We start from the raw sequence: 14,057 nt of genomic DNA, 5'->3' as shown, positions 1-14,057 counted from the left end.
CTGCCTCCAATGAGCTATTTATCTCCTTAGCACCTCCAAATGAGGTCATCAAGCTGCGACCTGATTGACAGACAAGACTACACCCCTCCACTCTTAATCCTCTCAAAATGACAACAGACTATGTAACCACCACAGAGACTCAATAGAATTTTGAAGGTTTAATCAATGTTTCTTGAACTCTTGGAAAATATGAACTATTGTATTACTTTCAATTGTCTTGTGGTACCTATAATTCTTTTTATTTTCTGCTAAGTTTTATTGCATTTTTATGAATTGCATTCCCAGTTTTTCTACCTGGGTTTCATTGTTGCACTTCAGTAAAGGGACTATCAAAGCAATATATGTGACACAGCACATCCAAACTTCAGTGCTGATGAGTTACGGCCGCTGACTAAATTTTTGCTTTTGTTGTATTTCTATATATTTTTTGTTGTTAAGAATATACATAGCAGAATATGCATCAGGTCAACAATTTCGACATATACAATTCAGTGACACTGAGTAAAGTCCACCATTCGAAGGCTCTTTTTCTTGCTCCATTAACGTAAGCCCACCGCTCCCCTCAGCTTCCTGCCTCATCTTACCAGCGGCGTGTCAGCCCAATGCCACACGGGTTGCTCTTACGAGAGCACAGTGCTCAAGACAGACACTTTTAACTAGTTAAGCTGAACTATTATTTGGTTTTTAAGACAATGAGATGTTTTTGCCTTATGCTTTAAAGATTATCTTGGGGCAATAGTGTCAGGGATTCATCCATCTATAATTATTTTTCATTTACATTTTAATTGAAATACTTGCAGATTCCCATCCAGTTGTAAGAAATACAACAGTAAGATTTCATGTACATTTTACTGAATTCCCTCCAATGGAAACATTTCATAACAACAATAATAATAAAAAATCACGCTAACTCATTGCCATAGCAATTCTGACTCCGTAATACCTTAGGACGAAGTTGAACTGCCCCTGTGCGTTTCCAAGTCTATATCTTCATGGGCAGCTTCATCTTTCTCCCAAGGAGCAGCCGGTGGTTTCAAACTACAGACCTTGGGGTTAGCAGACCACTGTGTAGCCTGCTACCTACTGAGGCTTCGCTCTCTCTCTCTCTCTCTCTCACACACACACACACACACACACACACACACACACACACACACACACACACCCCACAGTATTATAACACTGTAGGATATAAATTATACTTTAATTGATGTAATCAATTAAATAAATGCAATCTTATTCAGATTTCTTACCCAGGTTCCCCTGGTTTTACTTACTTGTATTCATTTGTGTGTGTGTGTTTAGTTCTGTACAATTATTTACAAGTGCAGGTTCATGTCTTAAGCTTTTGTATGCAAACTGAAAGGTCAGCAGTTCGAATCCACCCAGCAGCACAGAAAGAGAAAAGATCTGGCAATCTGTTTTAATAAAGAATGCGCCCGAAGCAACCCTATGGGGGAGTTCAACTCAGTCCTGCAGCACAGTTGTACGTCAGAATCAACCTGACGGCACAGCACCACGACAGGTTCATGTATATGCCTCCATTGGCTGCTAAGTGTTTTTGAAAAGTAGTTTGTGTCCATTAGAACTTATAACAGTTGTTAGGCTTTCCGATAGTTTTCTTAGTTGTTAAACTTGAAACCGTTTTCCCTAATTAGGAAATGACACTCAGGGGCTACAGACATTCAAAGAAGATAATTTATACATATGTAAAATTTATATGTACATGTATAGTTATTTTAATTTATGTTATATATAATTATTTAAATGAAATAACTATATTAAATAGAATCTGATTATCATAGCATATATCAATTATGTGTGATGTTAATATTAATTGTGATAATATGTGATTAATAAAATAATGATATATCTTTAGTATACTTATTCCAAAGTTTACCTCTGAGGAGATTCAGGCCTAGGGAGTTGTGTTAGGCTCGATTCACTAGCGAAGCAAAACCAGTGGTACTTTTATATGTAAATAAATATAGACACATTTCTGTCCAGAAAATGGGTCAGCCAGCTGTGGAAGTCCTCTCTGGTTCACACGTGTGGGTCAGCTGTTCAGCTGGAGGCCTCTTTGTCAGGGCTGGTGAACTAGGAAGGTGGCGAGGGAACTGGACGATGAAGCAGCAAGTCCTCAGGCTACTAAACGCAGAGGCAGATGAATCCAAAGTCAGCAGGTCAGGCCTGTGGTTGCAGGGTCCAGTGCATCCCAGGTTGGCAGTCAGCTGGCAGGCGAGGGGCAGCTTACTCACTGATGGCTCCCAGGGGTGGCAGGCAGTGTGACTGGTCACTGCCAAAAGTCCAAAGAACCAGGGTTGATGATCCAGACCCCACAAGAAGCAAACAAGCTCTTCCCAGTGTCTGCTTACATAGGGAGTAGGCCGCACTGCTGAGTAAATTTCATCAGAAAACCTAATCTTACAACTGATTAGCTAGAGATCCCATGACATAGTTGCTTACACTGTGTTAAATCACATATGGAGGATTACTTAGGTTTTAACTGCCAAACGGTTGAGAATCCTGGCCCAGGATTCTCCTGACACAAACAGCTTTCACGGGGGTTAATTTCTACATGTAGGACAGCACAGCCAGAGAGGAGCAGAGATGGAGCTCGCCTTGTCTTTGGAAATTGCGTAAAATCTGTTTTAAAAACCGGATTTATTTGATAACAAGTTTGATGGTGAAGAGCTAAGCCCTCGTCTCAATGCTGCTGCATTGCTTCGTCAGAGTTAGAGCCAAGAATGCTTTAGACAACAATGGTTTGGGGCTTACGAAGAAGAGGAGGAGGGGTAAGATTGTATTGATGAAGTTGCTCTCGTCTAGAGGATGACAGTATAGGGGAGAACGTTGTTACTAAAGAGATTCGGTCCATCTCTTGACTTAGCCTCTGCCAGCCCACACACTTACATGCACAGAAAGGAAGTCTGGTAGTCAGCAGTTCTCAGAGCAGCAGGGGCAATGGTAAAGACTGACTTACTGAAGACAATTGGTCTCCTCTCTTGACCTCCTTCCTGCCGCTCCCCATCACCACCGTTGTATCTGCCCACAGTGTCCGGCGGTGCACAAAGATGAGATGATCCCGCGCTGCATTGAAAGTGCTCACGACGAGAAGAAAGTACATTGTCCACTAGACCAGCAGGATGTTTACAAAGATGAGAATGTTACCAAATGGGAATTTGCACTCAGTGCTTAGAAGTGGTGACATGGGGAAGATCAAATAGGGCTGGGCAGGATCCCCACAGAGAAGAGTGAAAGTTGGTTTTGGCCTTTACACCAAATCTATTTCTGATATTTTTGATAATTTTTCACTTGCCCTAGACCTCATTTCTTTTACTCATCACATCTTGTAGTGAAGAGTCAAACCGCCACGAAGATAGAAACGTTGTCAAGGAAATAGACCTGGTTGCTTTTCATGGTCATTACCCATTTAAAAAACAAACACCCCAAACCCATTGCTACCAACTACATCCCAACTCTCAGAGACCCTATAGGACAGAGTAAAGCTGCCTCTTTGGGTTATTGAGGCGATAACTCTTTAGGAGAGCAGAAAGTCCCCTCTTTCTCCCAGGAGGTGGATTGTGGGCTTGGACTGCGGCCCTTGCCGTTAGCAGCCCAATACATGCCCACGGCACTACCAGGACTCTGCATTAATTACCAAGTAAGCACCATTTTTGGTGGTGGGTGTTCCTATGGTTACACCCACAGTTCCAGGGGGTGTTCTTCATAGTATGAGCCAAAGCCATTAGGAAAAGATTGAACTTCTCTTCAAGAAGGTAAGGGTATGCAGAATATGTCTCAGAAAGATTTGCTTTAAAAAGCATTGAGAATGCAGAAGTTTTGAATAAACTCCAATTGCTCGACCATTTACGTATTGGGAAAGGATTATTATCCTTATCCCAGATAAGTAAGTGATTACTGAAGAAGAGCAAAAGAGGAGGTCTCACAGGGCTCAGTCTCAGGAACTACTCCATCTCCATGGCGGTCCACACAGGATGGTAATGGTACAACACAGGCCGAGAGCAACAGTGAACAGCATTGAGAACTCAGATGCAAACTTTCCCCCAGATACAGACACCGTATCATGTTATCTCTGTTAATTTTCCTGGTTTACATCCTCTCAGTTCAGCGTCATATTTTTCCTTTGAATGAATTTCTTCTCTTTTCCTTACAATCGGACCAGGTAGGATATTAAGTGGTACTATGTATATAAACTATTAGTCCATTGTTTACTGTTCTTTAATTGCATCAACTATTATTAAAGAAGCTTCATCTAAGATACTCATGATTCATTTTGTAAATGTATCAGTTTGGCTGACATTAAATTCACTCGGTAATAAATTCATGTTATTACATTATTTTCAACTGAATGAAAAGGCAAGAACACAATATGAATGGACATTTCACTAAAGAAGAGCACATAAAGATCCCGCAATCACATGATATTTAACATAATTTGTCATTTATTACTGCCACTGAGCCCATTTCAACTCATAGTGACCCTTTGTAAGGTTTGGAGGCTTTAAATCTCCACGGGAACAGAGAGCCTCATTCTGCTCCCGTAGGGCACCTGGTAGGTTCGAGTCACCAACCTTGTGATTTACAGCCCAGCACTTACCCAACAGTATTCACCAAGACTCCTTCATTTGTCATTAGGAAAATGGAACCTGAAACCACAATGAAATATCATCTCACCCCTACTAGGCTGGCTATGGCTTTAAAAAGGACAGCAACACGTGTTAGGATGTGTAGAACGTGGAGCCCCTCACCCAGTGCTGGCAGGATTGTACAGTGACAGCAACTGTGAAAAATAACTTGCTGGTTCCTTAAATGGCTAAAAACACAGAATTATAATATGATCCAGCAATTCTACTCTGAGGTATGCACCCAAAAAGGTTGAGTGCAGGAATGCACAGAGATGCTTGGACACCAGTGCTCACTGCAATACCACAAATAGCCCAAGGCAAACCAACCTCACTTCCCGTCACTACGATGAATGGATAGACAAAAAATGGGACATAACATACTGGAATATTAGGCAGCTTTAAAGAGGAATGAAGTCTTGAGTGAAACCTAAAACTGCACCTCATGAAATATGTCAGTAGCAAAGAGAAAATATTACATGATCTTATACTTATGTGAAGTAACTGTAATAGGCAAACATACAGAGACTAATGCTTACTAGTGAAATAGAGAGAGACTAAAACTTACGGAGGCGAAGGGTGGGGTCGCAGAAATGAATCATTGCTTAGGAGGCACCAAGCTTCTGTAAAAAATAGGGGGAAATTTTCATACCACAATGAACATAATTAATTTGACTCAATTCTGTGTATGCAGATAATTTTTATTCGTACAAACCCAGGCTGACCCATGGCCATGAAGCTGATTCCAACGCATGGCAACCTTGTATAGAGCTTACGAGACTGTAAGTCATCAGAGAGACTGACAGCCTTAGCTTTCTCCTATGGAGAGAGTGGGTTTGAACTGCTGACCTTGAGGTTACCAGTCCATTGCTTATCTGACTGCACTCCAGGGCTTCCTTTATTTGTAGAAAATGTTTAGTGTCTCTACTAAAACGGAAAACTTACAGAATTGCTTTTCATTTACCCTCTTCAAGTTGTAAATATGGGCCTCTTTTTTAAAAAACAGTTTTAGAGATCTTTGAGACCCCATGAGCCCGACCTGTGCTCATGTACTGCCTCATTCACAATGAAGGATGAGAATCCAGTCTTCCCGTTCTTACAAATGGCCAGTTCCTATGGTGGACACAGTTCTCTGGACACTCGTAAACATTTGACACCCTTTATTGCACCTTATTGGGAATAAGCAAATCACCCCCAAACAAGAAATTGTAAGACACCACTAGGTATCCAGGCTAAATTTAGCATGGATTCCTTATAGGGAATAGCCCCTTCGTGGCACAAAGAAGTAAGCATCCCGTTCTTTACCAGTTTGAACCCCTAGAGGTTCCTCCGAAGAAAGGCCCAGCCGTGTTTCCTGAGGTCACCTCTGTGGAGCATGCTCTGCTCTGCAGCAGAGGCTGTTAGCATGAGTCAGAACCAACTCAGCCACAACTGGCTGGCTGGTGGGTTATAATAGAGATACACACTTGCTGCCATCAAGTGGGTGCCAACTCAAAACCCCCCTATAGGACAGGGCAGAGCTGCCCTGGTGGGTTCCTAGACTAACGCTCTTTATGGGAACAGAAAGCTGTGTCTTTCTCTCATTATAGGACGCAATAGGCAAAAATCAAACCTGCTGATTATTATAGAGACTGACACTAAACACCCACCTTATGGTCGCTGAGTCTGCTCAGCGTCAAGGCAGTCGCATCTGCTATAGAACCGAACTGAATTCTGCAGGGTCTTCCGCAGGGCGCCTGGGGGACTTGGAATCGCCACCTTTTCATGTAGCACTAACCATTGGCTTCACACAGGTGCCTCAGGGTTATGAGCATGTACAGTCAGAGGCTTAGTAAACAATTTTTCACATAGTAAAAATGTAGCCTGACAATTGGTGGTTGAAGGAACTTTGGTGGTACAGTGGTTAGCACTTGACCGCTAACTGAAAGATCAGTGGTTCAAATCCACCAGCTGCTTCCTGAAAGAAAGATGTATCAATCTGCTTCTATACGAATCACAGCCTGGGAAAGCCAGTGGAGCAGTTCTGTACTGACCTATAGAATCTTTGCATTGGAATCGACTCAATGGCAGGTGCTTTGGGGTTTAATGCTAGTTGTGTCAGGTATAATAAGAAGTGTATACACAACAACATTTACAAAGCAAGGTTTGTTTTATTAAATATGTGATATATATATATATACACACACACACGTGTGTGTGTGTGTACGTGGGGGCATACCCCATCCAAACCTCAATTGCACTGGGTGAGGCAGAGCTGTCGAGCACGCATTTTTCTTACTAGCAAGCATGGAGCGGCTCACTCTGGGTCAGTGCATCCAGGAGTGTCACCTGGAAAGGTTTTCTGATCACAGTGATTTTTTTCGTAAAAGTGATTTTACTCGAACCTTGGTTTTTTTTTTTTTTGTGATGGCTGATTTAAGAGAACAGTTTGCAGCTGTGAAAATTTGTTTTCTGCTCAGGAAAAATGCCACAGAAACTTACAAGGACAGTGCTATGGGAAAAACTGAAGTGTATGAGTGGTTTTCTCACTTCAGAACAGGTGAAATGTTGATTGATAGCAAACCTCATTCTGACGTCTCTCAACTTCCTGAAGAGACGAAAGTGTCCACTCGTCTCCCCTGTCCCATGTACCTTACTCACCTAACCTCGCTCCACGCGATGTTTTTTTTGTTTCCTGGGAATGAAGAGGGACCTGAAAGGACAGTGATTTGATGACGTAGAAGAGGTGAAGCAAAAACGAGAGGTGCCGTCAGCCATCCAAGCAGATGAGTTTGAAAAATGCTTCCAAGAATGGAATTGCATAGCAATTTAGATTTGTCAAACTTTAGCAAGTAAAGTTTCATTTTCTCCATTAAAGTGTTTCTTTACTCTCTTATTGAGAGGCATTACTCTTCTCTCTATAAAATATTGGTCAATTCCTGACATAATATGTATGGTTCACACGTTGTATAAAGATAGATTCCTGATTTTTTGATTAGGAAAAGTAAAATAAAAAATGTTTGCAAAACTAAGTGCAATATTAAATGCTTGCTTTGTAGATTATATTCTACAGCTCTTTTATAATACCCCCTTTAAAATTTGGTGCCGAATGTGTCCTTTTAGACTCTGTTTTAAGAAAACAATATGTGGGGAATGATTTAATTTTTCCTATTGCTATTGTGGAAAAATAAAGTGCCTCACTTCTTTCTTTTTTGTTAAAAAAAAGGAATCGCAGATTTGACAAATGTATTAAGCATAATGGAGAGTATTTTTAAGGTGATCAGGTTTCTTTGTAAAATAAATTAGATACATAGCTTGGGGTGAGTGGAGCTTTCGGTTTCCTTTGGGTACCCCCTCCTGCATGCAGGTAGATTTAATAGTCTTCTATCTCAAGTTCCATTAGAACCCGAGGATCCAGAGGTTTAAGGGTCTTGAGGGGTTCTTATTCACTGTTGCTGCGGGAAGACTAAAGGAGACAGCAGAGTTACGCCTGCCTTCCAGCTAAGGACAGGAGCGTTGGAGACATGTGCACACAGAATGCTCTCTACCACTCTTTGTTGGGACATTTGGATAAAGTGTAACTGGTGACCTTAGGGGCAGCTTTAGAAAGACTAACTTCTAACCTATAGGTTTGTTTTATTTTTAGATTTGTAGCCAAACCATGTGCGATAGCCCTCAACATCCAGGCCAACGGACCGCAGATTGCTCGGCCAAATGCCATCCTGGAAAAGGTTTTCACTGCAATTACGAAGGTATGATTGTCCCTCCTTCGCAGTGCGAACTCTCCTGACCACCACTCTCACTCTGAAAGCTCCCAGGCATGCTCTACTGGGTTTTGAGAATCAACTTTTGCTCAGTCGCATGCTGCAAAGTGTAACGAATGCATACATGTGCGTGGACCTCAATATGTAGACGGTGAACCACTGTGGACCTGTTTGAGACCCATTAGTCTATCTCATGTTGATTCTTGAAGCTGGCCTGTGCCTAACTCTCTAGGAGAGTGATCCGTTTCCTTCTGGGCCTCTCTCAATGTCTTGTGACATGAAGCCGTATTTTTAAGGCCTGTATGAGAGTTTATGGAGGTGACTGGGTAGAGGTGAGAAATATGATTTGTGTGAATGTATATATATCTCTACTCATATCATCTCCCACATATGCTAGGAGTGGTGATAAATGGGCAAATGTGAAAACAACAGTAACAACAAAAATCGAAAGGGTGAGGAAGAAAGGAGGAGCTGGCCTATAAAGGAAACCGGTCTTGGGCCAGGAGAGCCCCAAGTGAAAGCACAGGTTCACTGTGAAGGAGACAAAGCAGGGAGATGAGAATCTGGTGGGAGTGGAAGTTCAAACAAAGGGAGCAGTCTAACTGTCTTCCTTCCCGTCCTCCCAGTTGAAATCTCCATAAGAACAGAGAAGGGAGGAGAAACAGAGAGGTGAGAAGCCTTCAGTGGAAGGCTGCAGGAACATTAAACAAATCAGAGTCCACGTACTCGGGTGGGTGAGCCATTCCTGCCTGGGTAAGAAAACAGAACAGGAGAAAGGCAGGCTTGTATGAGCATGCGTTCATATGCTGGCAGGGTGCACTTTGCAGTTCCTTTTCCTGGAGAATTACCGAGGCTTCTAAAATGCAATTTGGCAGCGCTATGCAAATTTTGTTCCATTTTTGGTAGTTGTGTTAGTAATCGCTTGCGACCCTTGTCTCTTGCTTTCCCATAATGAAATATCCAAGCTCTTCCCTTTATTTTACGGTCTTCCTATTTATCAACACTCACTATTAAAAAAAAAAATCTCTGCTCCTAAGAAGAGACGCATGTATGGAATTTTAGGCAAAGGCATCTGCTGGTTTTGTTTGATGAGTTTGTATTGTCAAGTTCAGTAAGACATACATCCTACAGTTTGTTTGATGATTTTATATTGTCCCCACCAGTGGGACATATATCCTATAGATTTCAAGGGGTAAAAAACATTACTAGAGAGAAACTTGCATTTTCATTCAGCATATCAATGCATTCCACCAAAGCACGCTGTCCCTCTTAAAAAACAAAACAAACAAAAGTGCAGGCAATTATGAGGTTATCAAGGTGATTGTACCATACTTAGGTTTATTTTGTTGGTTCTCCTGGATGCATGACGTATAAAATGCACTAAACGAAATTCCTAACCACATTTTATGTATCCTGTTAGAAATCTGGCAGGGAGTACTTTATTCCCCTGTTGTGTTTACTGTTGTTCACGGAGAAAGTTCCCTTGTAAAGGTAGTGAACAGGCTTCCCAGGCAGGTTGACTGCACTGGAGAAGATCTGCTTCTGGCTAATTACAACGATCATGAGCGATGGGGGTCCAAGGTGATTCCTGTGGAAGTTTGTGCATGATTTAAAGAAAAGCAGGTTTTCAATATCAAGGCAGCAAATATTGCCACTCCTTTCCTTGTACTTTTTGTAGCTCTCTGGTCTTTGTCACAAAGGGGTCATTTAAGTGGATTGTGAGCAGCTGATTTTGGAGAGGCTTGAGCAGTATCTGTATACGTTTTAGTGATCAGCCAGCAGCCTTATGTTGACCACGTGGCAAGGGACCTTTTTTGAAAGGCCATGGCTTTCAGTCATCTTTTATGTGTGTAAGGTCATGCCTTCAACAACGCCTTCAATCTACATGGAACTGGACTGCCAGATAATTTGGGGATCGCAGTGCAGAGTGGAAGATGCAATCCCTTGTTTAAAAAAATGTATTAAAAATGTCATTCAAGGCACATTAAAGGTCCCTAAAATTTAAAAAATAGGTAGAGTTTTTATTCTCAGCAGCAAAGTGGAATCCAGGCCAGAAAACATTAAATGAAATGGAGAATGACTTTTTTGTTGTCCAAGGCCACAAGATACATTGAAAGGAGTTATTAATATATACCATAGGCTCCCAAACTTTTTTGACCTACACTTTTCAGAAAAGAAAAATTACTCAGCAGCCCCCTGGCAATTAAAAATGACTAGACTATAGCCCATAATCCAGGATAAAGTGTAGGTATCTACTTCTGCCACCCATCTGGACCATTTCAGCTCCCCAAGGGGCAGTATCGCCCACTTTGGGAATCACTGATATATATGCATTAAATATCATTTTATCCATGCTTATGAATAAGAATCCAACTGTGGGGAAAGAAGAAGTCGTGACAGATCAAGTAAAGAAAATATAAAACATATATTATCAGGAGCCCTGGTGGCATAGTGGTTGTGCGTTGGGTTGGTACCCTCCAGATCAGCAGTTTGAAATCACTAGCCGTCCCTCAGGAGAAAGACAGGTCTTTCCACTACTGTACAATTTACAGTCTCATGGCAATCTGTCCTGGTCTACAGGGTCACTGTGAGTTGGAATCGACTCGATGGCAGTGACTATGTCTATTATAAGAAATATGATTAACTAGGATGATCGAAATGACTACTTTTTTTCTCAAGTCCCTCTTAAATATTTATACACTATTGGATGTGCTTAATACCACGAAACAGTAATAATCATAAAAATTAGATACAACTTAATAGTACTAGAAATTAGAAAACAGAAAGCCTCATAAGTGTGGCTATTTTAAAATGCCACATTAATTAATTTCTGCATTAAAATAAAAATTCAGAATATAGATTTCCTCCCACTCTCTGAACATAGAACAACCCTGTGAAACCTTTCGTAAGCTGAAACACACTTGCTATGAATTGATAGGAATTTTTTGAGCATTCCAAGACTCAAAAAATGACCACCCAAACCATACCCTGGAACACCTACACCTAAAATAGCACCGACCTCGCTTGTTCACGGTGCAGTGCAGAGCCCCGGTGGCGTGATGTGATGCTGGCTGCTGAGTGGTGTTTTGAAGATGGAGCAGTGGATGCTCCCCCAGCAGGTGCTCCCTCTTCGACAGCTCCGTGCAGGCCAAGTGCTGAATGCGAGTTTCACGTCGCACCCTTCTGTCCCCAAAGTGAACACTTTCTCAGAGTCTCTTTCAGGTAGTGAATGTAGTGAAGACGCAACTTTCACATGCACGGGGAAGCAACACGAAGTTGCTTGACTTGCATCCCTGCGGTAGTCACTTCAGTGTGGTGGTTGAAATGCCCAAATATGTACAAAGTAACAGAGCCCTTCGTACCCACGCATTAGATAAAGAATAACAAAGTAAATGAAGGGAAGTGGAGAGAACTTAATGAAATATAGAAGCAGAAACTAAAATTGAGCAAACCTTTAGAATTAAAATTTAATCCAAAAGTCCCCTGGCAGTTTAATTTTTTTCATAGCTAATCCCATCACGGGAAAAGAAAAACAAATAATAAGTCTACAATCTGATAACTAAACAAGACACACAGAAACAGATTAAAAGAAAAGAATTGTGTTAGTTTAAGGATTTTGAATGAGATCCTGAAAAATACCCACAGATTTGCTTATTGGTGAAATGAGACAAGCCACTCACTCTCAAGTTCAGACCATGTATATCTGGGTACCATCTAGGCAGAGATTACATATTTAAATGATTATGTTTTCATATGTAAATAGGAGTAGATTCATATTTCACACTGCACAATGGAATGTATTCCAAATGCACTAAATATTTGAATGTAAAAAGTGAAACATGAGTGTACTAGAAGGAATACGGGGTGATGATTCTGAGTGCTTGGGGTAGGCATGGCTTTTCCGGTGACCTCAATTCAAAAGCTGTAACCAAAAGAGATCGACAACTTCAAGAATGTAAAAAATATATATCAAAGCAGCAAACAAATGTACCCTAATCAAATTCTAAAAAAATAAATGATACGCTAAGAAAAAACATACTCCTTGTGATATACACAAAGAGGTAACACATAACACATGAACAAATCGTGCAAATCCAAAAAGAAAATACCAACACATGGATAATGACAATAGAGGACAAATGGTGCACGGTCACAAAAAAGCCAATCGAGCTAGTTTCTAAAACACAGGAACGGCTTCTCTTCACAAAAGGGAACCGCGGCTGAAGCTGTACGGCCACATTTCCCCTCTCAGATTGGGGGAAGAAAGTGACACGTCTGAGAACACACCTACTCAATGAGGCTGTAGAAAGTATAAATTGGTTTCCATAGAGTAATGAAGCTCATTCTTAATATCGGAATAAGTTACAGGTGCATAGAGTGTCAGGAATTTATCCAGCAGCTATACCTGGACAAATGACTTATCGAGGTTATTTATAGTATGTTGTTAAATGCCGTCGCTTCAATTCTGATTCATAGCAATTCTGTGTGCAGCAGAAGGAAGCCGGTACCACCTTCACCATCAGTGCTATATTTTAGCTTATTGTTGGGGCCAGTATGTTCATCTTTGTTAGTTCTAATAGAGAAAGCATAGCTTTAATAGTGGGAGCTTAGAAACTGGAAACCTATCAGCAATACTTTTCAACTTACCCTGGTATCTTGTCTGCCACTGTTTGTGTGAGAAGGGAAGCATTTGACCCATATTAAAGTGTATTTCTATTTGCACAAAAATCTCTGGAAAGAAATTGATTTAATACCCGTGATTATCTGCTGGTAATATTAGGAACTGAGAGAGGAGGGACAAAATTGCAAATTGAAACTTTGGATAACTTTTGATTTGTGAACCACATGAGTGTCTATTAATACACTTGAAATAAAATTATGAATTAATCCTCCAGGAAAATGATATGATATATTGGAGATAATGAGTTTTCTCTCTGCCCACATTTTTGATCAAGAGAATATATATGACATTGCTACTACTAAAAAAAAAGAAAGAAGAATAGCTCAAAAGTCCATGCCCTACTAAAAGCCAGCAAATAAATCATATACACAAGGTCAGTGTGTTGTGTACTCTTATTAACTTTAACGTTAGGACCATTAAATAGGTTTCCTGGTGTCTAACTCCTTGAGTTGCTTGAAGTGTATTTTGAACGGTAGCCTATGTGCATTTCACCCTTATAACTTGAGGACTGGCCACACTGCCTTTCCCCCACCCCCTTTTTTGATAATTTTTCCTGGTTATTAACATCCTATTAATACTTTCAAGAAAATATAGGGTAAATAAAAGAATGGAACTCACTTGTCTTAGTTTAGTTGTGGTAGCTCAACCACACAAAACCAAGGATGTGCTAAGATTTTGAAGAGAGGCGAGGAATTGGAAAGAGGAAACCAAACATTGGTTGCGTTTTACATGTTTTCATATCCTCAGCACAATCCCATTTAGGTGAACAAATAGATAACCCTTTGCTTATAGACAGAAAGAGGAGCCACCCCGTGTGATCGAGTAGCACCGCACCAGCCGCCCTCGTTCCAGAGGCAGATTGCCAGGGTCCCCTCCCTCCCTCCCGTGCCTGTGCCTGGCCCTTGGAACTCAAGCGAGGAGTCCTGGGAGTTTCCCATGATTCTCATCAGTCCTGCATTCTCCGGGTGTGTGATAGCGCGGTATGGT

The 14,057-nt window shown here is 41.2% G+C and overlaps 1 protein-coding gene across 1 annotated transcript in view; it reads left to right on the top strand.

The window, feature by feature from the left end:
* Window positions 1-14,057, top strand: part of CERS6 (ceramide synthase 6) — a 351,849-nt gene that overhangs the window by 91,670 nt on the left and 246,122 nt on the right. The window contains exon 2 of the mRNA XM_075529473.1: window positions 8,272-8,377. Coding sequence (XP_075385588.1) covers window positions 8,272-8,377 — 106 coding nt within the window. The remainder of the gene's footprint in view (window positions 1-8,271; window positions 8,378-14,057) is intronic.

This window comes from Tenrec ecaudatus, chromosome 13, assembly GCF_050624435.1.
Source record: "Tenrec ecaudatus isolate mTenEca1 chromosome 13, mTenEca1.hap1, whole genome shotgun sequence".
Taxonomy (NCBI): Eukaryota; Metazoa; Chordata; class Mammalia; order Afrosoricida; family Tenrecidae; genus Tenrec; species Tenrec ecaudatus.
The sequence above is the reverse complement of the archived record's forward strand: the minus strand, read 5'-3'. Positions and strand labels throughout refer to the sequence as shown.